Here is a 27,743-nt window from a genome sequence, read left to right as displayed (position 1 = left end):
CATCTTAGAATAAATTGGTTGCAATCTAGAACTAGGTTTAATTATCTCAAAATTGGTGTCTTGTTTTCTTCTAATAAGAAATGCTAGATCGTTTCAACTATTTTCAAGATATTTTCACTTGCTAAGATATAATTTTTTGCAGTGTAGTGAGCATGTTCAGACAGGAGGAGCTCCAGCGGTTTGATGTGAACCAGTCGAGACGCTGAACTCACAGCTTCAGAAATTTTCTGTCGAGTAAAAACAGGCATCATGTTATTTATCTCCACTGTTTATAAACTACATTGACTGATATTCAGGAAAACGTGAACATGTTTGGCTGAGAAACGCTTCCTGTGGATTAAAATGGTGGTGAATATTTCAGCAGGAAACAGGATTCTCTGCACTTTTCTCCTCTTACTGTGCTGTAAGTTTACACTTTTCCTTCACATCAAACTGTAGCTGTAAATATAAAGAGTTTTATAAAACAGTGAGTTGGATGTAATTAATCTATCATCCGAGTGAAGCAGCAGTTTAGAGCTGTGTGTTAATGAGTCCTGTGGAAAGCTCAGCTTTCAGGGCTGTGACTTTCCAAACAAAGCAAACACCAGTGTGGACTGTTTCTTCTGTTTCACACTCAGAATTAACACTAAACATTAATGTTCACTCTCACTGGGGTGATCCTCTCTACAGGACATCCATTATACCTTTAGTGTGTATTTTATAAGAATATGAGCGCAGTTTCCCTTTAATTCAGCTGAGGAACATAATTAGTTTAAGAAACCCATTTACTTTAATTAGAGTTTAGAGTCATTTTTGAGGCACAGTAATGTACAGAAGGAGTTTTCTGAGTGGGACCATTCCAGTGACAGACAGGTCCAGTTTAATACCCTTTTTTCCCTTCAATTAAATAATTGTTTGCAATTAAAGTGTTTTTTGACTGCACAGTAATTAAAGCTTGTGGTTATTGACTTAGGATGTTTAACACCAGAAACCCATGGGATAATTGATTTATTGTGCTGATTTTTGATTGTTTTCCACTCAGATAATGTAACAGTTGTATTTTCCATTTTCTAAAGTGTAGCTATGGCTTCAAAAGTGCACCATCTGATTAATGAAAATAAGAAATCATTCAGGGGAAAAAGCCAAAGATATTTAGCTTTACTTTTTTTTTTTAAAGATGAAATTCTCTTTTGAAAGCTCTATAAATAAACCCACACTCATTTAATTTCTCAATAACTCAGTCTCTGCTTACACAACATATCCTGAGTGTCTGCTATGATGTGGTGGATATACAAAGCAACTAGGATGGCAGCCACTGAAAGCATGTCTCTAAACAAGATAAAGTCGGATTTTTCTGAGGATAAGACCCTTCTACTGACCATCAAGTACCCAGATATTGCGTTCTATCTGGTTTGGCAGACTTCGTGGGTCGACAAATCTCAAATGAAGGCTTATAAGTCCATGGAAGCCTATAACAACTTTGTCTCTGGATGGGTAAATAAATATCTTATTAATTAAACCAGTCAATGATGACAAAGCAGTTGTACTTGCAAGGGTAAGTTAGGGCTCCTTTTGCATTTAGTTTACTTCTGTGTGTAAACAACAGTCGAAGTGTGACATTTTGACAAGTCTCTAGCTTTATGGCTCACAAATCACATTTCAATTTATTTCAGGTCAACCACTCAAATTATAATTTTATAACTATAAAATTGTAACAACGACTGAGTGAACCATGACAAGAGAACGCTCATTTTATAGCAACATTCTAGCAACACGAAATAAAATTCTTCCATAATATTATTAAGAAAGCTTTTGAATCTCACTGGAGATAAAATGATTACTGCAAACACGAGCTGTTTTGGTTTTAGCCTCTGTTAGATCAGCCCTGCCGATGTTGTTCAGCTGTGCTCGTCTCCTCTCTGAACTAAGCCTCAGAGTTTCCTCGTCTTCTTTCTGAATCCTGGGTGGACTTCTAAAAAAAAAATCAGAACGGGTCAGTCATGAGTACTGTTGTGACCACAACCATATACAGCACAGAGATATGGCAATGCTTAAAGCAGTGGAAAAACAAAGAGAGTTGCGTATGCGTGACTGTATGGACTGTCACTTGACCCCGCATTTATATATCCACCAACATCGCTGACCTCCGGCTTTCTATTTTTGCTTTGATGTCACTTGCAGGTCAGGCATTTTTATGCAAACTCGAGAACTCCCGTAGGGAATTTGGACAGAAATTTGAAGTATGGTCAAGAGATGTAAAACTGATAAATTATTAATCTTTGAAATATGCCAATTGATTGAAAAAAAATCAGGCAAATTGGTTCCAGTGGTTGAGGTTTTTATGGACAACTTTAGGTCTCAGATATTGCTCTTTTCAAAGAAATGGGCCTGTCTAAAACAATCAGCAATTAGCAACGAACAATGGTAGTGCTTAAGAAAAAAAGTGCTCATACTGAGAATAAAACTATTTTTGTTGCTAAGTTGATGAATTTGACAATTTGCGTTCCATTGCTTTTCCCTGCAGAATCCAGTTTTGTTTTGTTTTTTACTTTTTATGCATAATGAAGCTAATTAGCATAAAATTATCCAATTTACATAGTTGAGGTTAAATGGTAATATAGATAGGTTTTTATTTTATTGCTTGAATAATATCTGGAAGTGTCTGTGGACCATAAACATCTTTAAAGTGTCTCAACTAGCATCTCTCATAATTGCATACACAGGCCAATTTGCATACATGCATTAATTAGGCGTAAATAACGTCAAAAAACGTATATTCTGCCAGTAGGTTTGTCTGAAAATTCTTTTCAGAAGCCAAACTGTGCTTCTGGCAGTCATTTAAAATGTCTCTAAACACCATGAAGGAAAATGCATGTTAGCATATTTTAACCTCCTTTGCATATGATTCTGAAATGAGGGGTGCTGGTGTACAGAAGCGGCAAAACACTTGTTCCTCAGCTTAAATCATCAAAATGAAAGCGCCATATTGAGCATAAGGGATCAATCTGTCTCACTACATATGTTTTGGGGGTTTTTTTGGTGCAGATTGCGCAACTTATTGTGACCATTCATGAGACTCACTGATGGTTCAGTTGTATGGTTTGAGTATTGAACAAGCTGTAATGTATATATGATTTGAAATCTGCGTACGCACACATCCCACAATGCACTAGGGCAGGGGTTTCCAACCCTTTCTACTTTAAGGCCCACCTATTAAATTTAAAATTATCAGAGACTGGACTGGAAAAGAAAAACAATAACAGTGAAATGGAGCACTATAAAGATGTGTAAGGAATGGGGGTAATGTGGAGAAAATAAGAGGAGGTAATGAAAGGGGGAAAAAAGTCAGGAGATACTTTTTTTTTCTTGGGGCAAATCTGATCAGATATGATGGTTTAACACACAAGCCAAATACACACGATGTGAGTGGTAAGATGGCAGCCAGATGGCTTCACTTGCCTCTACAGTGGGGGGATAGGGTATGACGGGTTCTCAACCTTTTCTGCTTTGAGGCCCACCTATTCATACTTGTAATGGAGTCGAGGCCCATTAAAAAAGATCCCCAGTTATTTTTGCTCATCTATTCTATTTGAATCTAATAACCTACTGTAAATTGTATTAATGAGATGCAACATCACTCCTTGTCACAGATGGGAGCCCAGGAATTAAATAAATGCAATAAAAGCCAACTGTTTAATTGTAGGTATTTTATTTAAAACTGTATGGATGTGCCAGAAGCCAACACAAAACCATGCATGCAGGGCATTCTCAGTCAAAAGGGATTAATGATCCAAAAGTGGAGTCTGGTCCATTAACACAAGAAGTTATTGCCATGTTTGTGTGCAGCAAACAAGCAAGTTATTAAAACCAAGTAGTGCACTCAAAAGAAGTGGATACAGAAACCACTCAATGGGATAGATCCTGACACCCTAATAAAGAAGGATTTTTCCTACGAGTTGGAAAATCATCCATCCTTTGAGTTCCCCGACATCTTAAACTACCTGGTGTTGCAGGCATCATTCTACACAGACACACAGATGAAAACCTGGAAGAACACGGAGCCAAACAACTTTTTATATGTGGCTGGGTTAAAGATCTGGGGATCAGGACATAAGCTAGACAGTGGTAGATGGATCCAAGTGCAGGAAGAGTGTTTTATTAGCAGGCGTGATATTTTACAAAAACAAAACACAAACGAAAGCAAAACAGAATCATAAAGCAGAATATTTAAACAGCATTATAAACATGGCTAGAAGCAAACAGGACAGTGATGATGATAATACTTCAGAAAGCCTCTGTGAAGGCAACATTCGTATATGCACATGCTGACTGCAAATCAGTATCGGGTGTTTCCCATAACAACTGGGTCCCGAGAGCGCGCACATGCTCCGTGAGCAGGCGACTGCTCGAGCTGCGCCAGACTTAAGTGTTCGTGTGCTGTATGACCACAACTTTTAGCTCTCATATATCGCCATGCATCGCCACCAAAATGCCTCATTTTCATCGATGACCCATTGCAAAGCATCGCAAGCTGTAGTGTGACCGTAGCTTAATGAGGTGGATGTGACATCAGATAAAACCCAGCAATTGTACCCTGCTATGAGTAAAAAATTAGCTGCAACTTGAAAAACAATTCGCGGCCCACTAGATGGCGCTTTGCGGCCCACTAATGAGATGCGGCCCAGTGGTTGAGAAACGCTGCACTAGGGTATCTCACACCCTGTGTGCTCACACACCCTGTAATAGCTCTATTATTACCACAAATGGAACGCAGTTAGAAAAAGTCTCTTCCTATAAATACTTAGGAATATGGCTAGATGATAAATTGTCTTTTAGTACACATATTGAAAACCTCTTAAAGAAACTCAGGCCTAAATTAGGATTTTATTTTAGACAAAGAAAGTGTTTTCCTTACAAAGCAAGAAAAAGGTTGGTAGAGAATACTTTCTTATCCGTGTTAGATTATGGTGATATCATTTATATGCATTCCTCACTGGTACTGCTAAAAAAACTGGATGTTGTATATAATTCTGCCTTGCGTTTTATCACAGGGACTGGAAATAGAGTTCATCATTGCTTGTTGCATGAAATGGTACAATGGTCTTCTCTTTCTCTTAGAAGGAAATTTCACTTTCTTATTTTTATTTTAAAAGCGCTACTGGGTAACTTACCTCAATACATTTCGACTCTGCTTTCTTTTCACACAAGTGTATACAGTACAAGGTCAACAAATAAGTTACTATTGACTGTACCCTCAATAAGAACTGAACTTGGAAAGACATCATTTTCATACTATGCACCATATATGTGGAATGAACTACAGAATACACTTCACCTAGAGACACTTCCCTCTGTCAGTGTTTTTAAAAATCTTTTACAATCAACTTTTATAGAGCACTGCCATTGCTTTTAAATAGGGTGCCCATGTTTTCACTTCTTATCATTTTATTGCTGTTCAGTTTTTGTTTTTACCTTCTATGTGCGTCATGTTTTCTCTTGTCTTTTGTTTTTAATTATTCCTGGCTGCATTGTCAGTTGTGTATTTGGTGTACGTCCCATGGTTTGTTTTATTTAGTGTCTTGTTTTTGTCCTTGTCTTTGTATTAATATCTGCCTGCTATTCTTGGCCAGGTCTCCCTGGCAGAAGAGCCATTGTGGCTCAATGGGACCTTTCCTGGTTAAACAAGGGTTAAATAAAAAAATAAAAAAATCTCCAGTCACGTGCCGAAATTTATTTTTCCTAGCCAATGAGGAACCAGTGTTTTGGGGAAAGCCCTTGAGCTATCAGAACAAAAGCACGCTGCAGACACAGTGCTGTGGGCACACCTGTCTGGAGCGTGCATAGGTTGAATATATCCATATTTAAGCCGGAGAGTAAGCTGCGTGCGTTAATTTATGTATGGAGCATGTTTAGAGATGGGACAATAATATCAAAACAGATTATGAGCAGCGTCAATACAAAGTATAAAAAAAAAAAGCACTTAACAAAAGGGGGGGGGGGGGAGCGCATTCATCAATTACACAACCATCGTATTGACTGCTGTCTGAACTCACTACTTACAGTGAATTTTCAGTCAAAATTAAGACATCAGTCTGAAGGAAAGGAGTGAAAAATGAAGACTAAGAAGCATTCTAAGGAAGTTAAAGATCAGGTAATAGAATTTCATAACTGAGGAATAAGGTGTAAAATTGTATCTAAAAGGTTGGACATCCCAGTCAGATCAGTGTTGAGGAAGTGGAAGCTGCATCACACCACACAACTACGAACTAGACAAGGCTTTCCCTCAAAACTCAAAAACAAGGCAGAGATGAGTGAGAGAAGCCACAGTGAGGCCAACAGTCACCCTGAAGGAGTTACAGAGTCCAGTGGCTAAGAGTGGAGTGAAGGTGCACCACACAACCATTTCAGGAGCTCTGTGTAATGGACGACTGTATAGGATGTGTGGCTACAAAGAAATCATTGCACAAGAAGAGCCATATGAAGGCACAAGAGCAGTCTAGGGATTTTTTTTTTTTTACCTCCGTCAAGGAGGTTATGTTTTCGGTAGCGTTGGTTTGTTTGTTTGTTGGTTTGTCTGTTAGCAACATTACGGAAAAATTCATGAACGGATTGCTCTGAAATTTTTTCCAGAGGTGTGACTGGGCACAAGTAACAATCCATTAAATTCTGGCGGTGATCCGGATCACCTTCTGGATCCAGGATTTTTTTAAAGGATTCTTTATCATCGCGAGATGAGCTGCTTGGCGGAGGTCTGCGCTCTCTGAGTGCTTTTCTATTTTTTTTTTTTTTTAATTTGGTGTAATGAGACAAAGATCTAAATACTGTATTTCACAGCGTGACACAAACCCTACAGAAACATGGTGGTGGCAGCATCATGTTCTGGGGACACTTTGATCCTCTGAAACTGGGCTGCTTTTCAAAATTGAAGAAAGAATGGCTATTAAAATAGAAGGGTTTTTTTTTTAAACAACCAAAAAAACCTAAAGCTTGGATTAAACTTAAGCAGGACAATGGTTTAAACACAAGATTAAAGTAATGCAGAAGTAGTTCAAAACAAAAAGCTGAATTTTGTTCAGTGGCCACGTCAACATCCAGATCTGAATCAGTGAGAATTTGTGGCACTATTGGAAACATTGTAATCAACTAACAGCCAGCCAACCTGACCTGCAGTGGTAGGAAATTCACTGACCCCAGCACACTTACAGCTGTTACTGCAGCAAAGGGGTTTCCTACCACATGCTAGTCTGAAGGGGGTGAATACTTCTGCAAGCAGCATTTTTCAGTTTTAATTTTGTTAAAGGTCTATTGACAAATAATGCAATTTGACTTTGAAAATTTACTTTCAGAAAATATTGGTTTGCAATAAAAATACTGGCTGGAACAATCTATCGTTTATAATCCAGATGAATCCCATGACATTTAAGGGGTTGAATACTTTTGCAAAGCACTGTATATAGTTTACCTGCAACATCTTGCAATAAAGGCATGACTGTACTACATCATAATATATTTGCAGAATTGCTCACACTTTCAGCAGTGTAATATTGTCACATTTCTGAGTTGAAAACAGCATCATCTGAAATGACAAATCTGAACCACAGTAAAGTTTTAATGGACTGTATGTGATCATATCTGGGAGTGTAACGCTGACTCTGAATCTGTGATGCAGGTTTACTGTGTGCAGCTGGAGACGAGACGGTCACACTGCAGGAAGTGGAAGGAACCACTATAACTCTCCATACTGGGATAACTGGAATTCAGAGTGATGCTCAGATTCTGTGGCTTTATGGACCTGAGAAAGCAGAGGAAAAGATATTGATCAGTCAGGTGTTTAAAGGAGAAACTGTGACAGAAATCAGTGAGAGATTTAAAGAGCGACTGCAGCTGGACAGAATCAGTGGAGCTTTAACCATCAGGAACATCAGCAGAAACCTTTCTGGAGTTTATTTATTACACGTTCTTACTGGACGTCTCTCATCCAGGACTTTCAGTGTCAGTGTTTATGGTGAGTAAAAGTGTTTCTTGTCTCCTTCACGTTTCATAACTTCATCAATATAAAAAGACCAATGAATGAATGCTTTATTTCAAACATATCAAAGTAGTACAAAACAGAAGAGAAGAAAAACAAAAGAACAAATAAAAACACTTAATTCAATTAAAAAACAATGGAACAATATTAACATGTTTGAAAAGGAGTAGGAAGAAGCATTAGCTTATTTAATCCTACCCCTTTTCCAATTAATTAATAATACTATTTACTTCCTGTGTGTGTGTGTGTGTGTGTGTGTGTGTGTGTGTGTTATTATTTATTTATTTTTTTTATTACAACCCCGATTCCAAAAAAGTTGGGACAAAGTACAAATTGAAAATAAAAACAGAATGCAATGATGTGGAAGTTTCAAAATTCCATATTTTATTCAGAATAGAACATAGATGACATATCAAATGTTTAAACTGAGAAAATGTATCATTTAAAGAGAAAAATTAGGTGATTTTAAATTTCATGACAACACCACATCTCAAAAAAGTTGGGACAAGGCCATGTTTACCACTGTGAGACATCCCCTTTTCTCTTTACAACAGTCTGTAAACGTCTGGGGACTGAGGAGACAAGTTGCTCAAGTTTAGGGATAGGAATGTTAACCCATTCTTGTCTAATGCAGGATTCTAGTTGCTCAACTGTCTTAGTTCTTTTTTGTCGTATCTTCCGTTTTATGATGCGCCAAATGTTTTCTATGGGTGAAAGATCTGGACTGCAGGCTGGCCAGTTCAGTACCCGGACCCTTCTTCTACACAGCCATGATGCTGTAAGTGATGCAGTATGTGGTTTGGCATTGTCATGTTGGAAAATGCAAGGTCTTCCCTGAAAGAGACGTCGTCTGGATGGGAGCATATGTTGCTCTAGAACCTGGATATACCTTTCAGCATTGATGGTGTCTTTCCAGATGTGTAAGCTGCCCATGCCACATGCACTAATGCAACCCCATACCATCAGAGATGCAGGCTTCTGAACTGAGTGCTGATAACAACTTGGGTCGTCCTTCTCCTCTTTTGTCTGAATGACACGGCGTCCCTGATTTCCATAAAGAACTTCAAATTTTGATTCGTCTGACCACAGAACAGTTTTCCACTTTGCCACAGTCCATTTTAAATGAGCCTTGGCCCAGAGAAGATGTCTGCGCTTCTGGATCATGTTTAGATACGGCTTCTTCTTTGAACTATAGAGTTTTAGCTGGCAACGGCGGATGGCATGGTGAATTGTGTTCACAGATAATGTTCTCTGGAAATATTCCTGAGCCCATTTTGTGATTTCCAATACAGAAGCATGCCTGTATGTGATGCAGTGCCGTCTAAGGGCCCGAAGATCACGGGCACCCAGTATGGTTTTCCGGCCTTGCCCCTTACGCACAGGGATTCTTCCAGATTCTCTGAATCTTTTGATGATATTATGCACTGTAGATGATGATATGTTCAAACTCTTTTTGCAATTTTACACTGTCGAACTCCTTTCTGATATTGCTCCACTATTTGTCGGTGCAGAATTAGGGGGATTGGTGATCCTCTTCCCATCTTTACTTCTGAGAGCCGCTGCCACTCCAAGATGCTCTTTTTATACCCAGTCATTTTAATGACCTATTGCCAATTGACCTAATGAGTTGCAATTTGGTCCTCCAGCTGTTCCTTTTTTGTACCTTTAAATTTTCCAGCCTCTTATTGCCCCTGTCCCAAGTTTTTTGAGATGTGTTGCTGTCATGAAATTTCAAACGAGCTGATATTTGGCATGAAATTTTAAAATGTCTCACTTTCGACATTTGATATGTTGTCTATGTTCTATTGTGAATACAATATCAGTTTTTGAGATTTGTAAATTATTGCATTCTGTTTTTTATTTACAATTTGTACTTTGTCCCAACTTTTTTGGAATCGGGGTTGTATTATTTTATTTACTATTCTTAAATCACATACTCCTAAACACAAGTAATTTAAACATATTTACCTGTACCAACAAAATAGAAAATAAACAAAGTAAATAAAAATATGTGCAAAAGCCCTAGTGCTCGTCCCAGCCTTCCTCACTGTACCTAGTAAATACCATGTGTTTGTACCGCTGTTTGAATATACTCATGCTTGGACATTGCTTCAGCCCCCCCCCGACAGTCTGTTCCACAATTTCACTCCACATACTGAGATCCAATGTGTTTTTAAGGTTGTGCGAGCAAAAAGATGTTTAAAGTTAATTTCCCCCCTCAAATTATATCCCCCCTCTTTCTGAAAAAACAGTTTTTGAATGTTGACTGGAAGTAGGTTGTTTATTGTTCTATACATGATTTGTGCTGTTTGAAAATGAACCAGATCTGTGAGTTTTAGTATTTTTGATTTTAAGAATAAAGGATTAGTATGTTCTCTATAACCAGTGTTATGAATTGTCCTTATGGCTCTTTTCTGCAGTATAATCAGTGGTTGTAATGTACATTTATAAGTATTACCCCAAATCTCTACACAGTAATTTAAGTATGGTAATATTAGTGAGCTGTAAAGAAAGTGGAGTGATTTGTAGTCCAGAAAGTGTTTTGCCTTACTCAGTACTGAAATGCTCTGTGACAGTTTGGTTTGTACGTGTTTTATGTGAGATTTCCATGTTATAGACCCCTTCGCATGTTTGTAAACAAACCGACCGTTGCCAGGATGCGCGCGCAGCCTGGACTCAGAAACAATGGCGCTGCCCATAGGCCAGCATTATGAGCTGTCAGATTATGCCAAACAATTGTCGTTACAAGATCGAGAATGCTACATAAATAAGTTAACTCTAACAAGTGGACATCGCCTACCGGATCTGCATTTAATTAAAGAGTGGACGGACGATGTTAGTAAGTTTTCCGCTGATACCTGAAGGCAGTCATACTATTTACAAAAAATGTCAAACTAAAAAAAAAACTATTTACAAAAGTAGCCTGCCATCAACATTCTGGTTACAGCGAGACTACAACTTGATTAACAATGGGACATTCATATTCATTTTGTTTTAATCAAATTATGCCAGTGATGTGATGGCAATGTGGCTTTAGCTACAACAGCAAATACCAACACTAAACAGCAATTTGCAGGAGGTAATGGCATGAAAGTAATGATAGTGTAAAGAGTGCAGCTAAGAGAAATCAGAGCTGCGTAAAAAGCGAGAGGCAGAGACCAGAAATGAAACTGAACGGGGCGGGAGCTAGGTTAGAGCAGTCACCGTAAGTTGGCATTTAGAGTGAGGGCACACAATTTTACCTTTCCATCCTTGCTTTAAAATTGTGTTTTTCGGCATACACAAATAACGATGGCACAAAATCTGGACTGCTTGAGTCAAGCGAGACCTCTCCTACAAACAAAATTGCATGCAAAGCTAAGTTAACATGCTAACAATATTCATTACATTGTGTAACTATGACCCAGCTAATCAGACAAACGTTACCAAAGTATTTTGCTACATCAATAAACGAAGACTAGAAAGAATAAAAAAGATTTAATAAATAGCCTGATCTTACCTGTGATGAAGTGGGCGCTGCAAACCCGCGCATTTTTGATGGTGCTTTCATCCCAGTCTGTTAGGACTGGGACTGTTTTGGCCTCTAGAGGCCACTGTTATTTCCTTTTCTCGTCATGTTTGTTTTGGCCTCTAGAGGCCGCCACTGTGTTTTTGTGTTTGCCTTGATTGCCTGTTTCCTGCCCCGCCTTGTTCCTTAATTGTTTTGTGTATAAATACCCCTCTGTTTGTTCCCTTGTCACGGAGTCTTTTTCCTATGTTATGTTGTTGGTGCTAGTTCCCTCTGTCCCATGTACCTTGCCTGTGTCTTTGTATTCTTGGTTTTTGCTTCTTTCTTTTGGACTTTGTGGATTTTGTTTATGACCTTTTTGATCTTCTGAGCGTTTGAGTTTTTTGCCTTTTTTCTTATTTGGATTTTGGACTTTGATCCTTTGGATATTTTTATTTTTGGTTTGTCTTCTGAGCTTTGGATTATTCTTTTTGTTTTTCCCTTAGATTGTACATAGTGTAAATAAACTGTTTTTGATACTTTTCTACTTCCGCTTCACGCCTCTGCACTTGAGTCATCCCCCTGGTGGCCTAGTGGGGGTTTGCTGGATTATCACAACAGCGAACCAGGTTCGAATCCCAGCAAAACCCTAACACAGTCTACACGTTTGATGGCTTGTAGCCATAGACGTCGGCGATTATTTATTTATTTTTGGAATGGGTGAGATCCTGCTGGAATTGTGTACATTTTAACCCCATCACTGCTACGATTCTGACACCCGACAACACAACAACTAGGCATTTCTTCCAAATATTTCTTCTCGTCTCTACCGTCGCTGAGTCTTTTTTGAGTCCAGGCTGCGCGCGCAATTTCCTCTTACGTATGAATGACGTTTACTGCGAAGGGATCTATTTTATCATCCACAATTACACCAAGAAATTTATTTTCATATACCCTTACAATATCAACCCCATCTACCTGTATTAGTGCTTGAGTATTCCTTTTACAATTCCCGAATAACATTAATTTAGTTTTGTTAAGGTTTAAAGATAATTTGTTCCTGTCAAACCACTTCTTTAATTTAGACAGTTCTGCAGTGATCATCCCCAGAAGATCCTGTAAATTCCCCCTGAACAAAAAATATTTGTGTCGTCTGCAAATAAAACTAATGGCCCTTTTCCACTACCCTTTTTCAGCTCACTTCAGCCCGACACGGCTCGCGTTTCGACTACCTCAGAGCAGCACGACTCAGCTCGCTTCAGCCCTACTCAGCACCCAAAACTCACACGGTTTTGGAGTAGGGCTGAAGCGAGCCAAACCGAGCTGAGTGGGGCTAGGGGCGTGAGGAGATACTCCCCTGTGCACTGATTGGTGAGGAGGAGTGTCCTCACATGCCCACACACGCCCTGCGAGCACGCTGGGATCTGTAAACCCGGAAGAAGAAGAATTACGAATTACGAGAATTTCTGAAGCCTTATGCGCCTCGCCTTATCTATACGCTCTTGCCAGTATCTGTCGGCGTTGTCGGTGACAACAAGCCACAGCACCAAGACCAGCAACACTAACGACTCCATGTCCTCCATGTTTATTGTTTACTATCCGGGTCGTGAGACTACCGCTTAAAAGGTCACTGATGTCACTGTTTGCGCCGCCTAACGACATCACGTGACGTCCACCCACTTTCGCTAACTCCACCCAATGTGTCCACCCACTTCCAGCCAGCACAGTTCAGCACAGTTGTAGTCGAAATGCAACTCCAACAGCCCCACTCAGCTCGACTCAGCCCAACTCAGCACGGCACGGCTCAGCCCTACTCAGCCGCGTTGGTAGTGGAAAAGCGGCATAATTTTAATAACTTAAAGTTTGCAGATATCATTTATGTAGAGAATGAACAGTTTTGGACCCAATACTGACCCCTGGGGGACACCACAAGCAATGCCCAAGCATGAGGAAGTGTAATCACCCAACTTCACAAACTGTCTCCTGTCCCTTAAATAACTTTTCACCCAGTGCAGAACTATCCCCCTGATCCCATACCGTTCCAGTTTATTGATTAATATATCATGATTGTGTCGAAAGCTTTCTTGAGGTCGATGAATATTCCAATTGCGTACTGTTTGTGATCTATAGCGTTAGTGATTTCCTCAACTGATTCCATTAATGTCAGTACTGTTGAACTGTTTGATCTAAATCCGTATTGACTGTCAGAGAGTAATTTATGCTTATCCAGGAATTTGTCTAATCTGTTGTTGAATATTTTTTTCTAGAATTTTTGAGAATTGTGGTAATAAAGAAACAGGCCTGTAGTTTGTGAAGTGGTGTCTATCCCCAGTTTTATACAGCGGCACAACTTTAGCTATTTTCATTTTGTTTGGAAATTTGCCAGTTTGGAATAAGTTACAGATGAAAGTTAATGGTTTTGAAATTTCCTCAATGACCCTTTTCACAATTTTCATATTAATGCTATCACAATCAGATGTTTTATGTTTACAGTTTTTTACAATATCAATTATTTCTTTTTCTTCCACTGCCGTGAGAAACATTGAGCTTTGATTTCTATCTATAAGGTTATCATTCCAATCCTGCGATGACGATGGATCAGGGATTTTTTCTGCCAAGTTTGGTCCAACACGTACAAAAAAATGATTAAAACTATTAACTATATCATCTATATTGTCTTTCTTAATGTTATCTATAAAGTATTGAGGGTAACATTTGTCTAGAGCCATTTTTGATTATATTATTTAATAAATCCCATATTCCTTTAAGGGCGGCACGGCGGTGTAGTGGTTAGCGCTGTCGCCTCACAGCAAGAAGGTCTGTGTTCGAGCCCCGTGGCCGGCGAGGGCCTTTCTGTGCGGAGTTTGTATGTTCTCCCCGTGTCCGCGTGGGTTTCCTCCGGGTGCTCCGGTTTCCCCCACAGTCCAAAGACATGCAGGTTAGGTTAACTGGTGACTCTAAATTGACCGTAGATGTGAGTGTGAATGGTTGTCTGTGTCTGTGTCAGCCCTGTGATGACCTGGCGACTTGTCCAGGGTGTACCCCGCCTTTCGCCCGTAGTCAGCTGGGATAGGCTCCAGCTTGCCTGCGACCCTGTAGAACAGGATAAAGCGGCTACAGATAATGGGATGAGATGAGAGATTCCTTTAATATTGTTTTTTTATTTAATATTTCATGATGGTATTCCTTTCTGCTAGCTCTAATAATATTGGTTAACTTATTTTTATATTTATTCTCTGCCTCTTTAGTTTTCTGTTTCATGAATTCTCTGTACAGCGTAATTTTTCTTTTTACAGGCATTTTGTAATCCCTTGGTGATCCATGGTCGATCTGTGTATTTGTTTCCTGCTATATTGTTTAATTGGACAATTTTTATCATATACTGATGTAAATATCCTCAGAAATGTTTCATATGCATTGCCAATATCATTATTCTTGTATATAGCATCCCAGTTTTGCACTAGCAAGTCATTCTTAAATGCATTCATGTTTTCCTCTGTCCTCAATCATCTATATATTGTTCTTGTATCTGGATAATTTCCTTTAAAATTGCCATCATAAACTGTAAAAACTGGTAGGTCGTCACTGATGTCAATGATAAGTAATCCACTCACAGTATTGTTTTCAATGTCATTAGTGAATGTTATTGATTAATGTAACTGTATGACGTGATTCTGCTGGGTTTGGTGATTTTTGGATAAAGACTCATACATTGTATTAATGAATTCGTCAGTCATTTTATGCTTCTTAGGATTTAAAAGGTCAATATTAAGATCACCACAGATGAAGTAACTAGGTTATTACTAGGATACTGGAAAATAACTAAATATTTTCCAATATCCTATAATCTAAATTTTTGTCCACATATACAGCCACACCTCCTCTGCCTTTGCTCTTCCTGTTTATATAGTTGAATTCATATTCATCCATCTCAAAATCCATCTCCTTATCAGTGTTGATCCAAGTTTCTGATATTGCAATAATTTTGAACGGTTTTGTAAACTGACTTAAGTAGTCCTTAATGTTATTAAAGTTTGCATACATGCTTCTGCTGTTGAAATGGATTATGGATAATTTGTCAGTTCTAACGGTCTGATTGTATTGTTCGTTTGTATAATAATAGCAGTTGTCATTAATTTTGAAAAAGAAGTTGTTGTCCAGATCTATATCGTTTTCTATATCCAGTAAATTATAATCAGAATATTGAAAGGTTTTTAGCTCCATATTGTTATGATCAGGAATCCTTTGAGATGTGCCATCATTAACTCCAGATACAGGTGAATGAGTTATTTCTGATGATGTCATGGTTGTGTGCTGTGAAATGAGTCATCATGCCATCACAAAAGGCATTTGTTATTGTAAAAAACTTTTCATGGCAGATTCATGTGTAAATGATGTTCCTGATGCAGTTTGATGCCAATCAGAGCAGTGTGGCATCAGACTGCATCAGGAACATCATTTACGCACAAATCTGCCATGAAAAGATTTTTACACTAACAAATACCTTTTGTGAGGACAAACTTTCATCATGGACAAACACCTGTATAATCATTTGTGCCAAATCTGTTAAATCTGGAAATTTATAGACTAGTGTTCAACTAAGGGGAAACACCTGAGAAAAGGAGCAGAGATAAAACAGTCTGAAACTATCCACTGATTTTAACTAAATTAACTTCAGTCATTGTTTTAAACATAACCATTCACTGCTCAAAATGACAAACTGCATTATTTTATTTTAACTTTGAGAGAGGAAAAAAAGAGGCTATTGAGGGAACGTGTAATGTGGAGTGAGGCCCACTTTACACAGGGACGGTCTGAAACAAAAACGCAAAAGTCCGTTTTCGTTCTCACTTTTTTCCGCGTCTACACGACCGTTTTCAAGGAGGAAATCTGCGTCTATATGGTGACGCGTAAATGTGTGGAATTCAATTGGATGTGCATGCCAGGCGGCTAGGTGGTGCTGTGAAAGACCTCCGCTATGTCTGCACGCATGCGCAACGTCTTCCGTCTTGTCTGATCTGCACATCTGCGCCGCGAAAACTTTGACTACTCTGGCTATGGTAAGTAAGAAAGTAAGTAAAAAAAGTAAGAGCATACTCTACCCGCCTCTGTTCATTAATGATATATGTGCAGATTCGGTATAGATGTTCGAAGGACTCCTGGACGTTTATTAAAGCTGCCAGAGCAGCTTGAAGGTCCGTTGGATCGATGTAATCAGACATACTCTTACTTTTTTACTTACTTTCTTACTTCCCGGGCTGGCATGTACAGTATATGACATATGTATGACGTAAACGCGTACCCGACGTGAGCAGATCCGAGCAGAGTTTCGCGTATTGGGTAGTTTAGATGGATATGCAACAGGGGCTGTTTTTAACTTATCCACTCTGGAAGGCGTTTTCAATTTTTTCCGTTTTTCAGCCTCGGAAATGCCGTCCCCGTGTAGACAAAAGGCACTTCCAATAAAATATTTAGTCGTTTTTACCCGACAGCATCCTCGTGTAAACGGGCCCTGAGAGTCAGAATGTAAGCTCCGTTACCCCATACCCACTCACATGGAAAACCGTAAATATCCCCTTATTATGCTGGAATGGTGTCGTGTGTGAATGAGAGTAAAACGGAAAAGCCGAACCATTAATCTCCCCTCTGGTGACCTCATAAAATGTACAGAAATCACTTGTTATGGCACCAGTGGGAATTGGAACCATCAGATTTTACGTGGTGTGATGGTGCTGGCGGAGATCTAAAATGATGTAGGGATATTGTGACGGCATTTGGACTGTCTCACTGTAAACCAACCGGCAGTGACTCAAAACAAGAAGCAAATATCTGCAGATACAGTGGGAGTGGCGTATACACGGGGGATACGTTCCCAGATCTAACAAGGAAAACTGAAATGGTGGGTCGGAGAGAATCGTATATAAAGCTTGTTTTATGTGTATATACCCATGATGTTTATAAATGAAACTTACACACATCAAAAACAGTAACTAATATAAAATAATTATGACAAGATAATGTAATAAAGCTATGTGACTGTACACTCTCTCTCTCGGGATTCTGACATTTCCACTTAATAGTTTTATCAGGATTGAGGTGTGGAAAAAGATGCAAGTGCAGAAACCTTTAATTTAGGCTACGGTCACACAACAGCTCACGATGCTGCATGATGAGTTTTCAGTGAAAATGAGGCGTTTGATGGCGATTCTTCCCTGAGCTTCGGGACATATTCCCAAACCCATCAGTGAGAATTTGCCACTTAGTTTGCTGATGAAAACATCGGCACCAAATTTCAATGCATGCATTGAAATTTTTCAAGACGTTTTTGACCACTCACGAGGCGGAGACACACCAAAAAACAACTCGCAAAGCTTAGAGAACATTCGCCATGTATCACATGATTGGTGGTGATATAACCAAGTTTTCATCGCCAAGTATTCGCAAACCCATCGCGAGCTGTAGTGCAACTGTAGCCTTACGGTACATAGGATAGTCAAAGCAACAACAAACACCAGGCATGAAAACGTCGTGGTGAGGGACACAATGAGCACTGGGATGGAAAATAAAAACAAATACAAGACAAACTAACAGAAGGCAGGGTTTAAATAAAGGGAGTAATAATTGAAAGCAAGTGTGTGGGGTTTTGTGGGAACTGGAGTTCGAGGGGTCAGGCTTGTATGCCTGAGCAAGTCAGCAGATATGGCAGCCCCACTGTATCAGCAAAAATATTACAAATAGACTTTGCTTGAACAAAAGAAATGTCCAGAAACAGGAAGAGACTCTGAGACGTGATGCGACTCGACTCATGCTATATTGCTAATTATGCATACAGGCCATGTTTTCCCTGGAATCAAAACATGTATTCTATTCCTTTCTAGTGAGTTTACTGATGGTATGCAATACTGTTGTCATATCGCTTATCCTACGTGTATTACACCACTCTCCCCAATGGAGAATGAGCGTCCAATATTGTTACAATATTGCATGTTGTCAAGACAACACGACGTCACACGTCAGAGCTCATCCAATGATAAATCTTTTCTGCTACGCACATGCAGAACCATTTCTTTGTCCACTGGGAGAGAAAGATGATGAGGCTAATCCAGTGCTACTGCTAAGATTAGCTATGCTATAATTACACACTAAATAAATAAACTGAAAACTGAAACTAAAGATGCGCTGAACACCCGAAAGGCTACCAAAACTTCATTCTATATTCTTCATGCATATTTACAAGAGAAAAACATACCTACGGACATCGAAAAACTGGAAAAGAGACACGTCGGAGATGTAAAACTTCCACGCTATCGAGTGACTCTGACGGTTTGTAAACAAATATGGCTGCAAGGTTTGCTTCATTAAAAGCAGAAGATTTTGAGAGAATTTTGGCTGCCAGGTCGCGCTGTTGTTAGTAGTTGTCAATGTTAATTTAAAAGTAACTAAGTAAATTACATAGGGAAATGAATACTTAAGTGAAAAATGCTGTGCTGAGCGTGCGTGGAACAGGAGTCTGGAGACAGGAATCCCAGTTTTTCAATCATTAGCCTGTGTTACTGATGAATGCCAGAGCAATCACTGCTGCGCTGATGAACTCTACGCCAGCTGTAGGTCACTTCACTGCCGTGCTAACAGCGTCAACTCTTGGGTGAACTAGCGTTGGCCTTCGAGAATGCTGATATGAAGAGGGAGTATATGTATAATAATAATATTGGCTGGCTTTTTTCATGGTATATCAGATATATTCTATTCAGCTAGCATGATGCTGAATGCGTCGAAGACGAGTATTTTATTATTTATATAATATTTTAATTCGCCAATATTTCAGCTTGGGCTTTTCATGACAATGAACTCGCCGCCTTCTCAATTATTCCTCATATCTGGTCTCGAGGGTTTGCACCAAAGTCTTTCTGTAGCATTCTGTTAAACACAGTCAAGTGGGATTACACGATATCCATTATGGAAGACTGAGTGAGAATGAAAAATTTATGATTTATTCCGTGTTGTTTTCACCCATACAGTAATGGATTTTGTATGTGAAAGGAGATAGTGTGCCCTTATGAAGGGCATTCCAGTATTTGCAGTCAGAAGTGAAAGAATGGGTTCATAAACATGCAGGCAAACTAATCACAGGGAAATCCATATTCCAAAGTGATAACACATGCCAGGGTCAGGGAAGTGGGATAAAGCTAGAACAAGGCTCAGAATTGCATGAGGAGGAAGAGAAACAGGGTATAAATAACATTAACTAATTAACCCTCTGGGGTCTGAGGATATTTTCTGGCACTCTAATGATTTTGGTATCCTCTGATTTTTGTTGTCAATTTCAACAAATCTAAGCAGTATTTTCAAAGTCATATGACTTTTTTTTGTATTCAGCACAAGTTCAGCTACAATAATGTCTGTGTAGTATGTACGAGCATGTCATGATTGTACTTTTAAAAAAAAAAACACCATAAATGAAGATGTTTGTAAAAAGCAGTTTTAGAATGGTTGGAATGTGTGAAAAACATGACCTAACCCATTGTGTCGAACTGTTTTGGTCACTCGAAGTGATTCTGTTCAGTCTTAGGAATGTATCAAACACAAAAACTTAAATCTGCTCCATTGATTTGGACAATTAACTGTCCATCAAAAAATATATGTCCTATTGTTTTGGGATAAAAGGTTGGCAGTAGGAGGGGTATTCAGTGAGTGTGGTAAAAAAAAAAATTCCATTCAGTGAGAAGAGTGAAAACCCCTCCCACTGCCAGCTCTTAATCCCATCAGGTTAACGCTTAACCTCATCAGTTCAAGTCACAATGGGTAAGGTCATGTTTTTTGTACGTTCCAACACAGTTCTACAGGGAGGAAAGTCTTCCGGATTTACCCGGAAATCCGGGTATTTGACAAAACTCTTGAAAATCTCCGGTTTTCCGAATGGAGAAATTTATTTTTCGGATTTTTCGCGTTCCTAGACGCGGCGTAATACTTCGCATCGTCCTTGCATGGGCGCGGTCCTTAAATACCCCAAACATAGTTCATTGATGAAAGACGGGTGTTCTTTGTTAACGGTGCGCGTGCCGGAGCTCGTTAGGCGCGCGCGCCCAAGACGCGCCTTCAGGTGCACGTGCTAAGGTGCACAGGACTGACACCGTTCTGTGCAAGCGCAACACAATTGCACTAGAAAGCATGTTCAAGCTGCCAGTGTAGCTGCAGTCTTTTTAGTTGCAAATTACAAGTATTTTCTCGTGTTAATAATTCGCCATGTCAAAACAAGCAAAACTTTCCTCCTTCTTTCGAAGTGAAGAGAGGTAAGCAATTTATTATATATATATTTTTTCCATCAAAGTTGCATTTTGTGGTTTTGAAGCTAAGTTTTAGTGCCGTTTCTAGAACACATCATCAAGAAAACGTGGAAGAAACAGCAATAATGGAAGAGCTGGTTTCTAAGCTACCTAAAACTAGCAATGACATCATGTATTTTTTGTTACATAATGTACTCAGGCTGCCAGTCAGTGTGTGACACCCCCCCCCCCCGAAAAATCCTAGCTACGCCCCTGATTTACATGAGAAATTTGGTATTCATTGGTGTGTTTAAGGGCGGCACGGTGGTGTAGTGGTTAGCGCTGTCGCCTCACAGCAAGAAGGTTCTGGGTTCGAGTGCCGTGGCCGGCGAGGGCCTTTCTGTGCGGAGTTTGCATGTTCTCCCCGTGTCCGTGTGGGTTTCCTCCGCGTGCTCCGGTTTCCCCCACAGTCCAAAGACATGCAGGTTAGGTTAACTGGTGACTCTAAATTGACCGTAGGTGTGAATGTGAGTGTGAATGGTTGTCTGTGTCTATGTGTCATGTGATGACCTGGCGACTTGTCCAGGGTGTACCCCACCTTTTGCCTAGTCTGGCTAACGCGACTTCAGAGCTCTGCGAGCATTTGGTCTGGCAAAGATATTAAGCCCAACCGTTTCCCAAAGCGCGTGGTTGACCCGCCTCCCTGAAATGCCTCAGTTTGCTACTGGTCAAAGCCAGAAAAGGCTGTGACGAAGCTTAAACCAATCACATCACTCTTTCCTCTGACATATGTGACGCGACGGAAACTGTTTGAGTAACAGGAAGAAGAAGGAGGAGAATAAATACCTCCAGGGCTGCTCTTTGCACCGTTTTCAATGAGAACTTCCCGTTGAATGCTTTCAATACAGCATCTACCGTGGTGTCAAAGGCTTGCCGCTGCTCCATGTTCATAATGTTTCTAGTGAATGAAGCGCTTCCGGCATAGATTCTGTAAACAATCTATGGCTTCCGGTCGCAGTTCTACTACGTCACTGCCTTGAACACACCTCTACCCAGGGCCGTTGGAGATGCTCAAAGTTGATTGGCTCCCGATTTTTTGGGAGCTTGGAAGAGCTGGAGATAACTTGCCTTGCCAGACTAAGCTCGCAACAGGCCCTCGTGTTGCGTCACACTTAGGATGGGCGGGCCCAGGCTACCTTTCGCCTGTAGTCAGCTGGGATAGGCTCCAGCTTGCCTGTGACCCTGTAGAACAGGATAAAGCAGCTAGAGATAATGAGATAAGATGAGATTTTTGACATGTTAATCATTAATGTACATGAAAGAAAAGGGCTTAAAAGTTATAACTTGTTTTAGTGAAAATAAGTACTAAAATGCACTAGAATGCAGGGTTTTGCATGTTATGTTATTAAAATATTTTCGGGGAACGTTGCCCCCCCCCCCCATCTTAGTTTGACTTTTAAAAGTTCAGGGTTTTTTTTCTTTGCTCCACTTTCATCTCTAGTTCTAAAACTGTTTTTTTTTTTTTTTTTTTTTTACAACATCTTCATTTATCTGGTATTTAACTTTTATTTTAGTATTTGACTCTGTTCAGTGTGTCGTGAAATTAACATGTCTGTGAAGATTCTCAATCATCCAGGTCATAGTAAACTGTGGGTGGTAGAAAAGGGCAACTGGACTTGCTTGAAGATCTGATACTTCATCTTAACAATGAAGGACACTCATTTCGGGATTGTGACGTACGCATTTTAGCTAGAGAGGATCGTTGGTATGAGCGAGGAGTCAAAGAAGCCATTTTTGTAAACCTGGAACGGCCATCACTGAACAGAGGTGGGGGTCTAAGACATCATTTGTCAACCATCTACAAGGTGGTCTTGGACACTCTTCCCAGACGGCTGGGTGTACGCCAGGACCCAGCTGTTTTCGGGGACTCACAGGAGGACAGAGAGAGTCAGATTGCCATTGATCACCCTAACGGGCAATCCTTTGATCACCCTAATGACTCGCCATTCACACCCAGCCTCCAGCGACCCACACCAACATGATGCCTCAGTGACACCTTAGATGAGCTGGTCATCAGAATTCTGATTCTGAGCCAGGAGAGGATAAATATCTGATACTCCCTATTAGTCAGACAGAACTGAGGAAGCCTTTTGGACGAGAGGTGAAACGTTTTCAAGAATCTTCAAGCAAGTCCAGTTGCCCTTTTCTACCACCCACAGTCGTGAAATTAACTCTTGTACTATTTTGCTCAGTTCAGAGCCACAATCATCTCTCTTACTCTGCAATTTTGCTCCAACTCCAAATTTTACTCTCCAAACTCAAAATCAAGCAAAATTAACTAATTTTTGAGGAAAATACTTTTAACTCCTGGAACAAAATTGCTCAGTCATTTTTCCTGTGTATGCACTACAGCGCACGCATATCAACCGATCTGCTCATAATCAATAGAATAAATATTTACACTTACTCGAGTTGATCTTTGGCTGGATCGAGTCTAAGTTTCAAAAAACAAAAAGACACTGCTAATCAGTGTCGCAGTTCTCAAGATTGAACCGAATCTCTGTCCTGAATCATGAATTGATTTGCTGTCCTGAAATTGAATCGCTGTCCTGAATCATGAATTGATTCGCTGTCCTGAAATTGAATCGCTGTCCTGAATCATCCGAAGCACAATAAATCTGCTTGCCATCTCGTAATAAGTTTTACCTCCAAATAAACTAAACTATGGCTACGTTTACACTAGACCGTATCTGTCTCGTTTTCTTCGCGGACGCACTGTCCGTTTACATTAACCCCCCTGAAAAAGCGGGGAAACGGGAATCCGCCAGAGTCCACGTATTCAATCTAGATCGTATCAGCTCCGGTGCTGTGTAAACATTGAGAATACGCGAATACGCTGTGCTGAGCTCTAGCTGGCGTCTCATTGGACAACGTCACTGTGACATCCACCTTCCTGATTCGCTGGCGTTGGTCATGTGATGCGACTGCTGAAAAACGGCGCAGACTTCCGCCTTGTATCACCTTTCATTAAAGAGTATAAAAGTATGAAAATACTGCAAATACTGATGCAAATACTGCCCATTGTGTAGTTATGATTGTCTTTAGGCTTGCCATCCTTCCACTTGCAAGTAATAAGTGATATGCGCTGGGATCACACACACAGCGGCTCAGTCCCGAATCGTGGCTTGTTCACTTCACTCGCGCGCTCTGTGAGCTGCGCAGGGCCGGAGTGCGCACCCTCCAGAGGGCACTCGCTGTTCAGGGCGGAGTGATTTGGAGCGCAGGATGCCTGCGGAGCCGAGCGTATCCGCGTATTGGTGTTGCTGTGTGCACGGCTAACGGTTTTAGTGTCAACGCGAATCGTTTTAAGAACGTTAATCTGATGATCCGCTGATTCGACGTAATGTAAACGTAGCCTATGTCTGACAGATTTTATCCTGTTTACGGTGGCCATTCCCACTGCAAAAGAGAAACCAATTGAAACTGAAGGAGTGAAAGTGATCATCATGCCATTACCATGTGAACAGTCTTTTATGAATGTGTAAGTGAACGCTCAGCGCTCCGACTCTGGTGGGATGTGTAAGGTGACGAGTTTTGTTTCATCTAATTTAGGTAATTTAAAATCTATAATATAATTTGGCAGTGGGCACATAGGAAAGTATAAAGTTTCTGTCAATATGTTTATCATACTTGTATGATGGAAAAAGTCGCGAAGATATTTCTCTAAATACATGACCTACTCATTCTAAACCTGCCGAGCTTCACCGGAGAAGCTCTTGACCCCAAAGGGTTAAAGTAAAACACAGAACAGGTGAACACGTCAGAGGAACAAATCAATGACATTTCAGAGCTGGAGACCAAAACAAATGACATGGAAAATGTAAGAAGATAAAGCAGCACGTGCAGCGCTGTGTGACGGACTGAAGGGGGAGTTTATGACAAAACAGCTGTCTACAGCTGTTTCATGGATGTTCCACATTAACAGTAACTCACACCACCCTGTCACTCTGTGTTTTACTGTAAATCTGTGTTTCTGTTTCTCAGCTCCAGTATCAGCTCCAGTAATCAGAAATCAAAGCGGAAAGCAAAGAGTGTCTTCTACAGAGCCGTGTTTCCTCCTGTGCTCTGTGGAGAATGGAGAAGATGTGAAGTTATCCTGGTACAGAGAGAATGAGAGAATCAACATCACCAATAACACAGATCTCCGTGTTCCCCTCAATCTCACACTTCAGATACAACACCCAGAGAATAACACGAACTCTTATATCTGTGTGTCTGCAAACCCTGTCAGCAATAAAACAACTTCTCTCAACATCACACAGCTCTGTAATTATAACTCAGGTACGTCAGAGAGTCGAAACCATCATCACTCTGAACAGAACAGAATCATGAATATTCACGTAGGACTGAGACAGAGGTGACTGAAGATTAAGATGTAAAATAAATTCATTACTGATGGCCTGTGAGTCTGGTTGGTGAAAAATTCAGTAGTTTAAATGTTTCAGTGTGAAAGTCTCAGTGAGCTTTGCTCTGTGAACACATTCAGTGGAGTTAATAACAATACCGTAAAAAAAAACACGCGATGGAATATTAATCAAGTGCAGCATCATGTTACAGGTTTCTTATGGATTTGAGGCAGGAATCAAAATATCATGGGATTAGTACGAGTTATGTAGGGCTGAGTGATCTGATCTAATCTCATTATTATGATAAATTATACCACAGTACATTTTTCTAAGATATTGTGAGTTTTATGATACTCAAATTCAAGATATTATGATACTGAAATATTGTGATACACATCAGGTCTTCAGGTACTGTGATGTGATATTTTGTCATATCGCCAAGCACTAGTCTTATGTCTGTGTCATATACAACCCCAATTCCAAAAAAGTTGTGATTTCCACTCCAGACACGTTTCTGCTTTTAATGCAGTGTCGCCTGAGGGCCTGAAGATCACAGGCATTCAGTGTCAGTTTCCAGCCTTGTCTCTCGTGTACAGGGTTTTTCCAGATTCTCTGAATATTTTAATGATATTTTGTACCATAGATGATGTGATCCCCAAATTCTGTGCAGTTTTAGATTGAGGAATGTTTTTTTTAAATTGTTGCACTAGTTGCCCACGCAGTCTTTCACAGAGCGGTGAACCCATCCCCACCTTTACCTCTGAGAGACTCGGCCTCTCTGGGATGTATTATTTTTTTTAATCCCCAATCATGTTACTGACCTGTTGCCAATTAACCAGATAATTTTTTTTTTTAAGCATTGCACAACTTTTTCAGTCTTTTGTCGCCTCTGTCCCTACTTTTCTGAAACATGTTACTGACATCAAATTCAAAATGAGCATATATTTTTCAAAAAACAATAACATTTCTCAGTTTAAACATTTGATATGTTGTCTTTGTACTATTTTCAATCAAATATAGGGTTTCCTTGATTGGCAAATCTTCTTATTCTGTTTTTATTGATGTTTTGCACAGCATCCCAACTTCTTTTGGAATTGAGGTTGTAGATAAAATAATTTATAAATATATCATTACCTTCACAGGACAAACTGATCGTTCCCTTCAACTGCTTCCTGCCCTGATATCTGCTGGACTTTTTGTGTTATTAATAATATTTGTATCTGTGTGTATTTTTCTGAAAAACGAAAGGCAAACAAGTAAGTAATGCAGCTTTCTGTGCATGTGTTATGTTTAGTTTTTATATTTGATGTTTCATACAATTTAATCAGATTTGTGTCTTTAGTGTCTGAAACTGAGGAACTGACTTATGCTGATGTGAAAATTTCAGCTCACAGTGAAGAGAGAGTTAAAGAGGTAAATATCTAAATAAAACTTCTGAAAATAATCATGATGTGGAATACTTTAGAGGATTTGGATGAAAAAAAAGTCACATTAGTTCCACAGGAGTGATGAAGTCTCACCCTGATTCCGATACTGAAATATACTGTTGTGTCTCTACAGGAAGAAAACTCGAGAATAACGCCTGTTGAAGCAGAGCCTGACTCAGTGGTGTATTCACATGTGAAGCGTAACATATAATTCATCACATCACAATATCCTTTTAATTATTTTAATGAGTTGTGCTGAGAAATCCTGCAGGGTTGGGGCATGTCTTCAGGCATCAGTGTTTAATATTAGTGTAATATTTGCATGCTGTCATTATATAATCATGACTAGCAACATTAAAGTTAGCGAAAAACCAAGTGTCAGAAAGGCAAGCTCATCAGAAAATGTTTCAGGGTATTTACTGGAACACATCAGGGTTTTTAAATGAATCATCAGCTTCAGTTTCCCAGCTGCCTTTCAGTGTTTAAGCTTCTCGGGTTACAGCCGTATTGTCCAAATCAGATCAGATACAGAGCTCTGTGTTAGAGGAACCCAGAATTCTCATCAGCTCCGTCTCCTCATACTGATGATATTTTTGTCTCTGTCCACACGTGATATTTTATAGTGATTTTTAGTTTGTGGTTTCATTCATTGATCACAGACAGAAACCTGAGCTCAGGATTGAACCAGGCGTCAAAGCTACCTGCTGTACCACTGTCCTGCTCTCTCCACTGGATCTTACCTGTACATTTACAGAGTGAATGCACACTGGTTTCTGTTTAATGCAAGAAAAATGAAAATATGAGACAGTTTAATGCTCTGACCAGCAAAACCAGTAGAACAGGAATACTGAACACACTGCACAGCATAACACCAGACTGTTAAAGCTCCTGACAGAGAGACGGATCCAGAAGATAGTGTTACAGATATTAGTGATGTTTATTTGCTCATCAGTTTAACACACGTACTGTTAGTTCCTGAAAAACCTGATGGCCTGATTATCTTCCTGGATCACTGATTGTTCTGGCTTTATTTTTGTAGCTCAAACAACTTTTATAACCGGAAGAGACCGAAGCTGCAGAGAGCTTGTATTATCAGTCAGAGAGAATGCAGTGTTTGCAGTTTCTCCTGCAATAAAAATGGAAACATGTAAA

At 39.8% G+C, this 27,743-nt stretch overlaps 1 protein-coding gene across 1 annotated transcript; it reads left to right on the top strand.

Annotated features, from left to right (window-relative positions):
* The first annotated feature begins 136 nt into the window (after positions 1 to 136).
* On the top strand, positions 137 to 27,743 carry LOC132883508 (CD48 antigen-like). Its single transcript, XM_060917218.1, has 6 exons — positions 137 to 403; positions 7,649 to 7,984; positions 24,803 to 25,099; positions 26,307 to 26,420; positions 26,507 to 26,577; positions 26,725 to 27,743. Exons 1-6 carry the CDS (start codon positions 343 to 345, stop codon positions 26,800 to 26,802), a joined length of 957 nt encoding a protein of 318 aa, XP_060773201.1. The 5' UTR covers positions 137 to 342; the 3' UTR covers positions 26,803 to 27,743.

The sequence above is a fragment of the Neoarius graeffei genome, chromosome 3, assembly GCF_027579695.1.
Source record: "Neoarius graeffei isolate fNeoGra1 chromosome 3, fNeoGra1.pri, whole genome shotgun sequence".
Lineage (NCBI taxonomy): Eukaryota > Metazoa > Chordata > Actinopteri > Siluriformes > Ariidae > Neoarius > Neoarius graeffei.
Note: the sequence above shows the minus strand (reverse complement) of the source record. Positions and strands in the feature narration are given on the sequence as shown.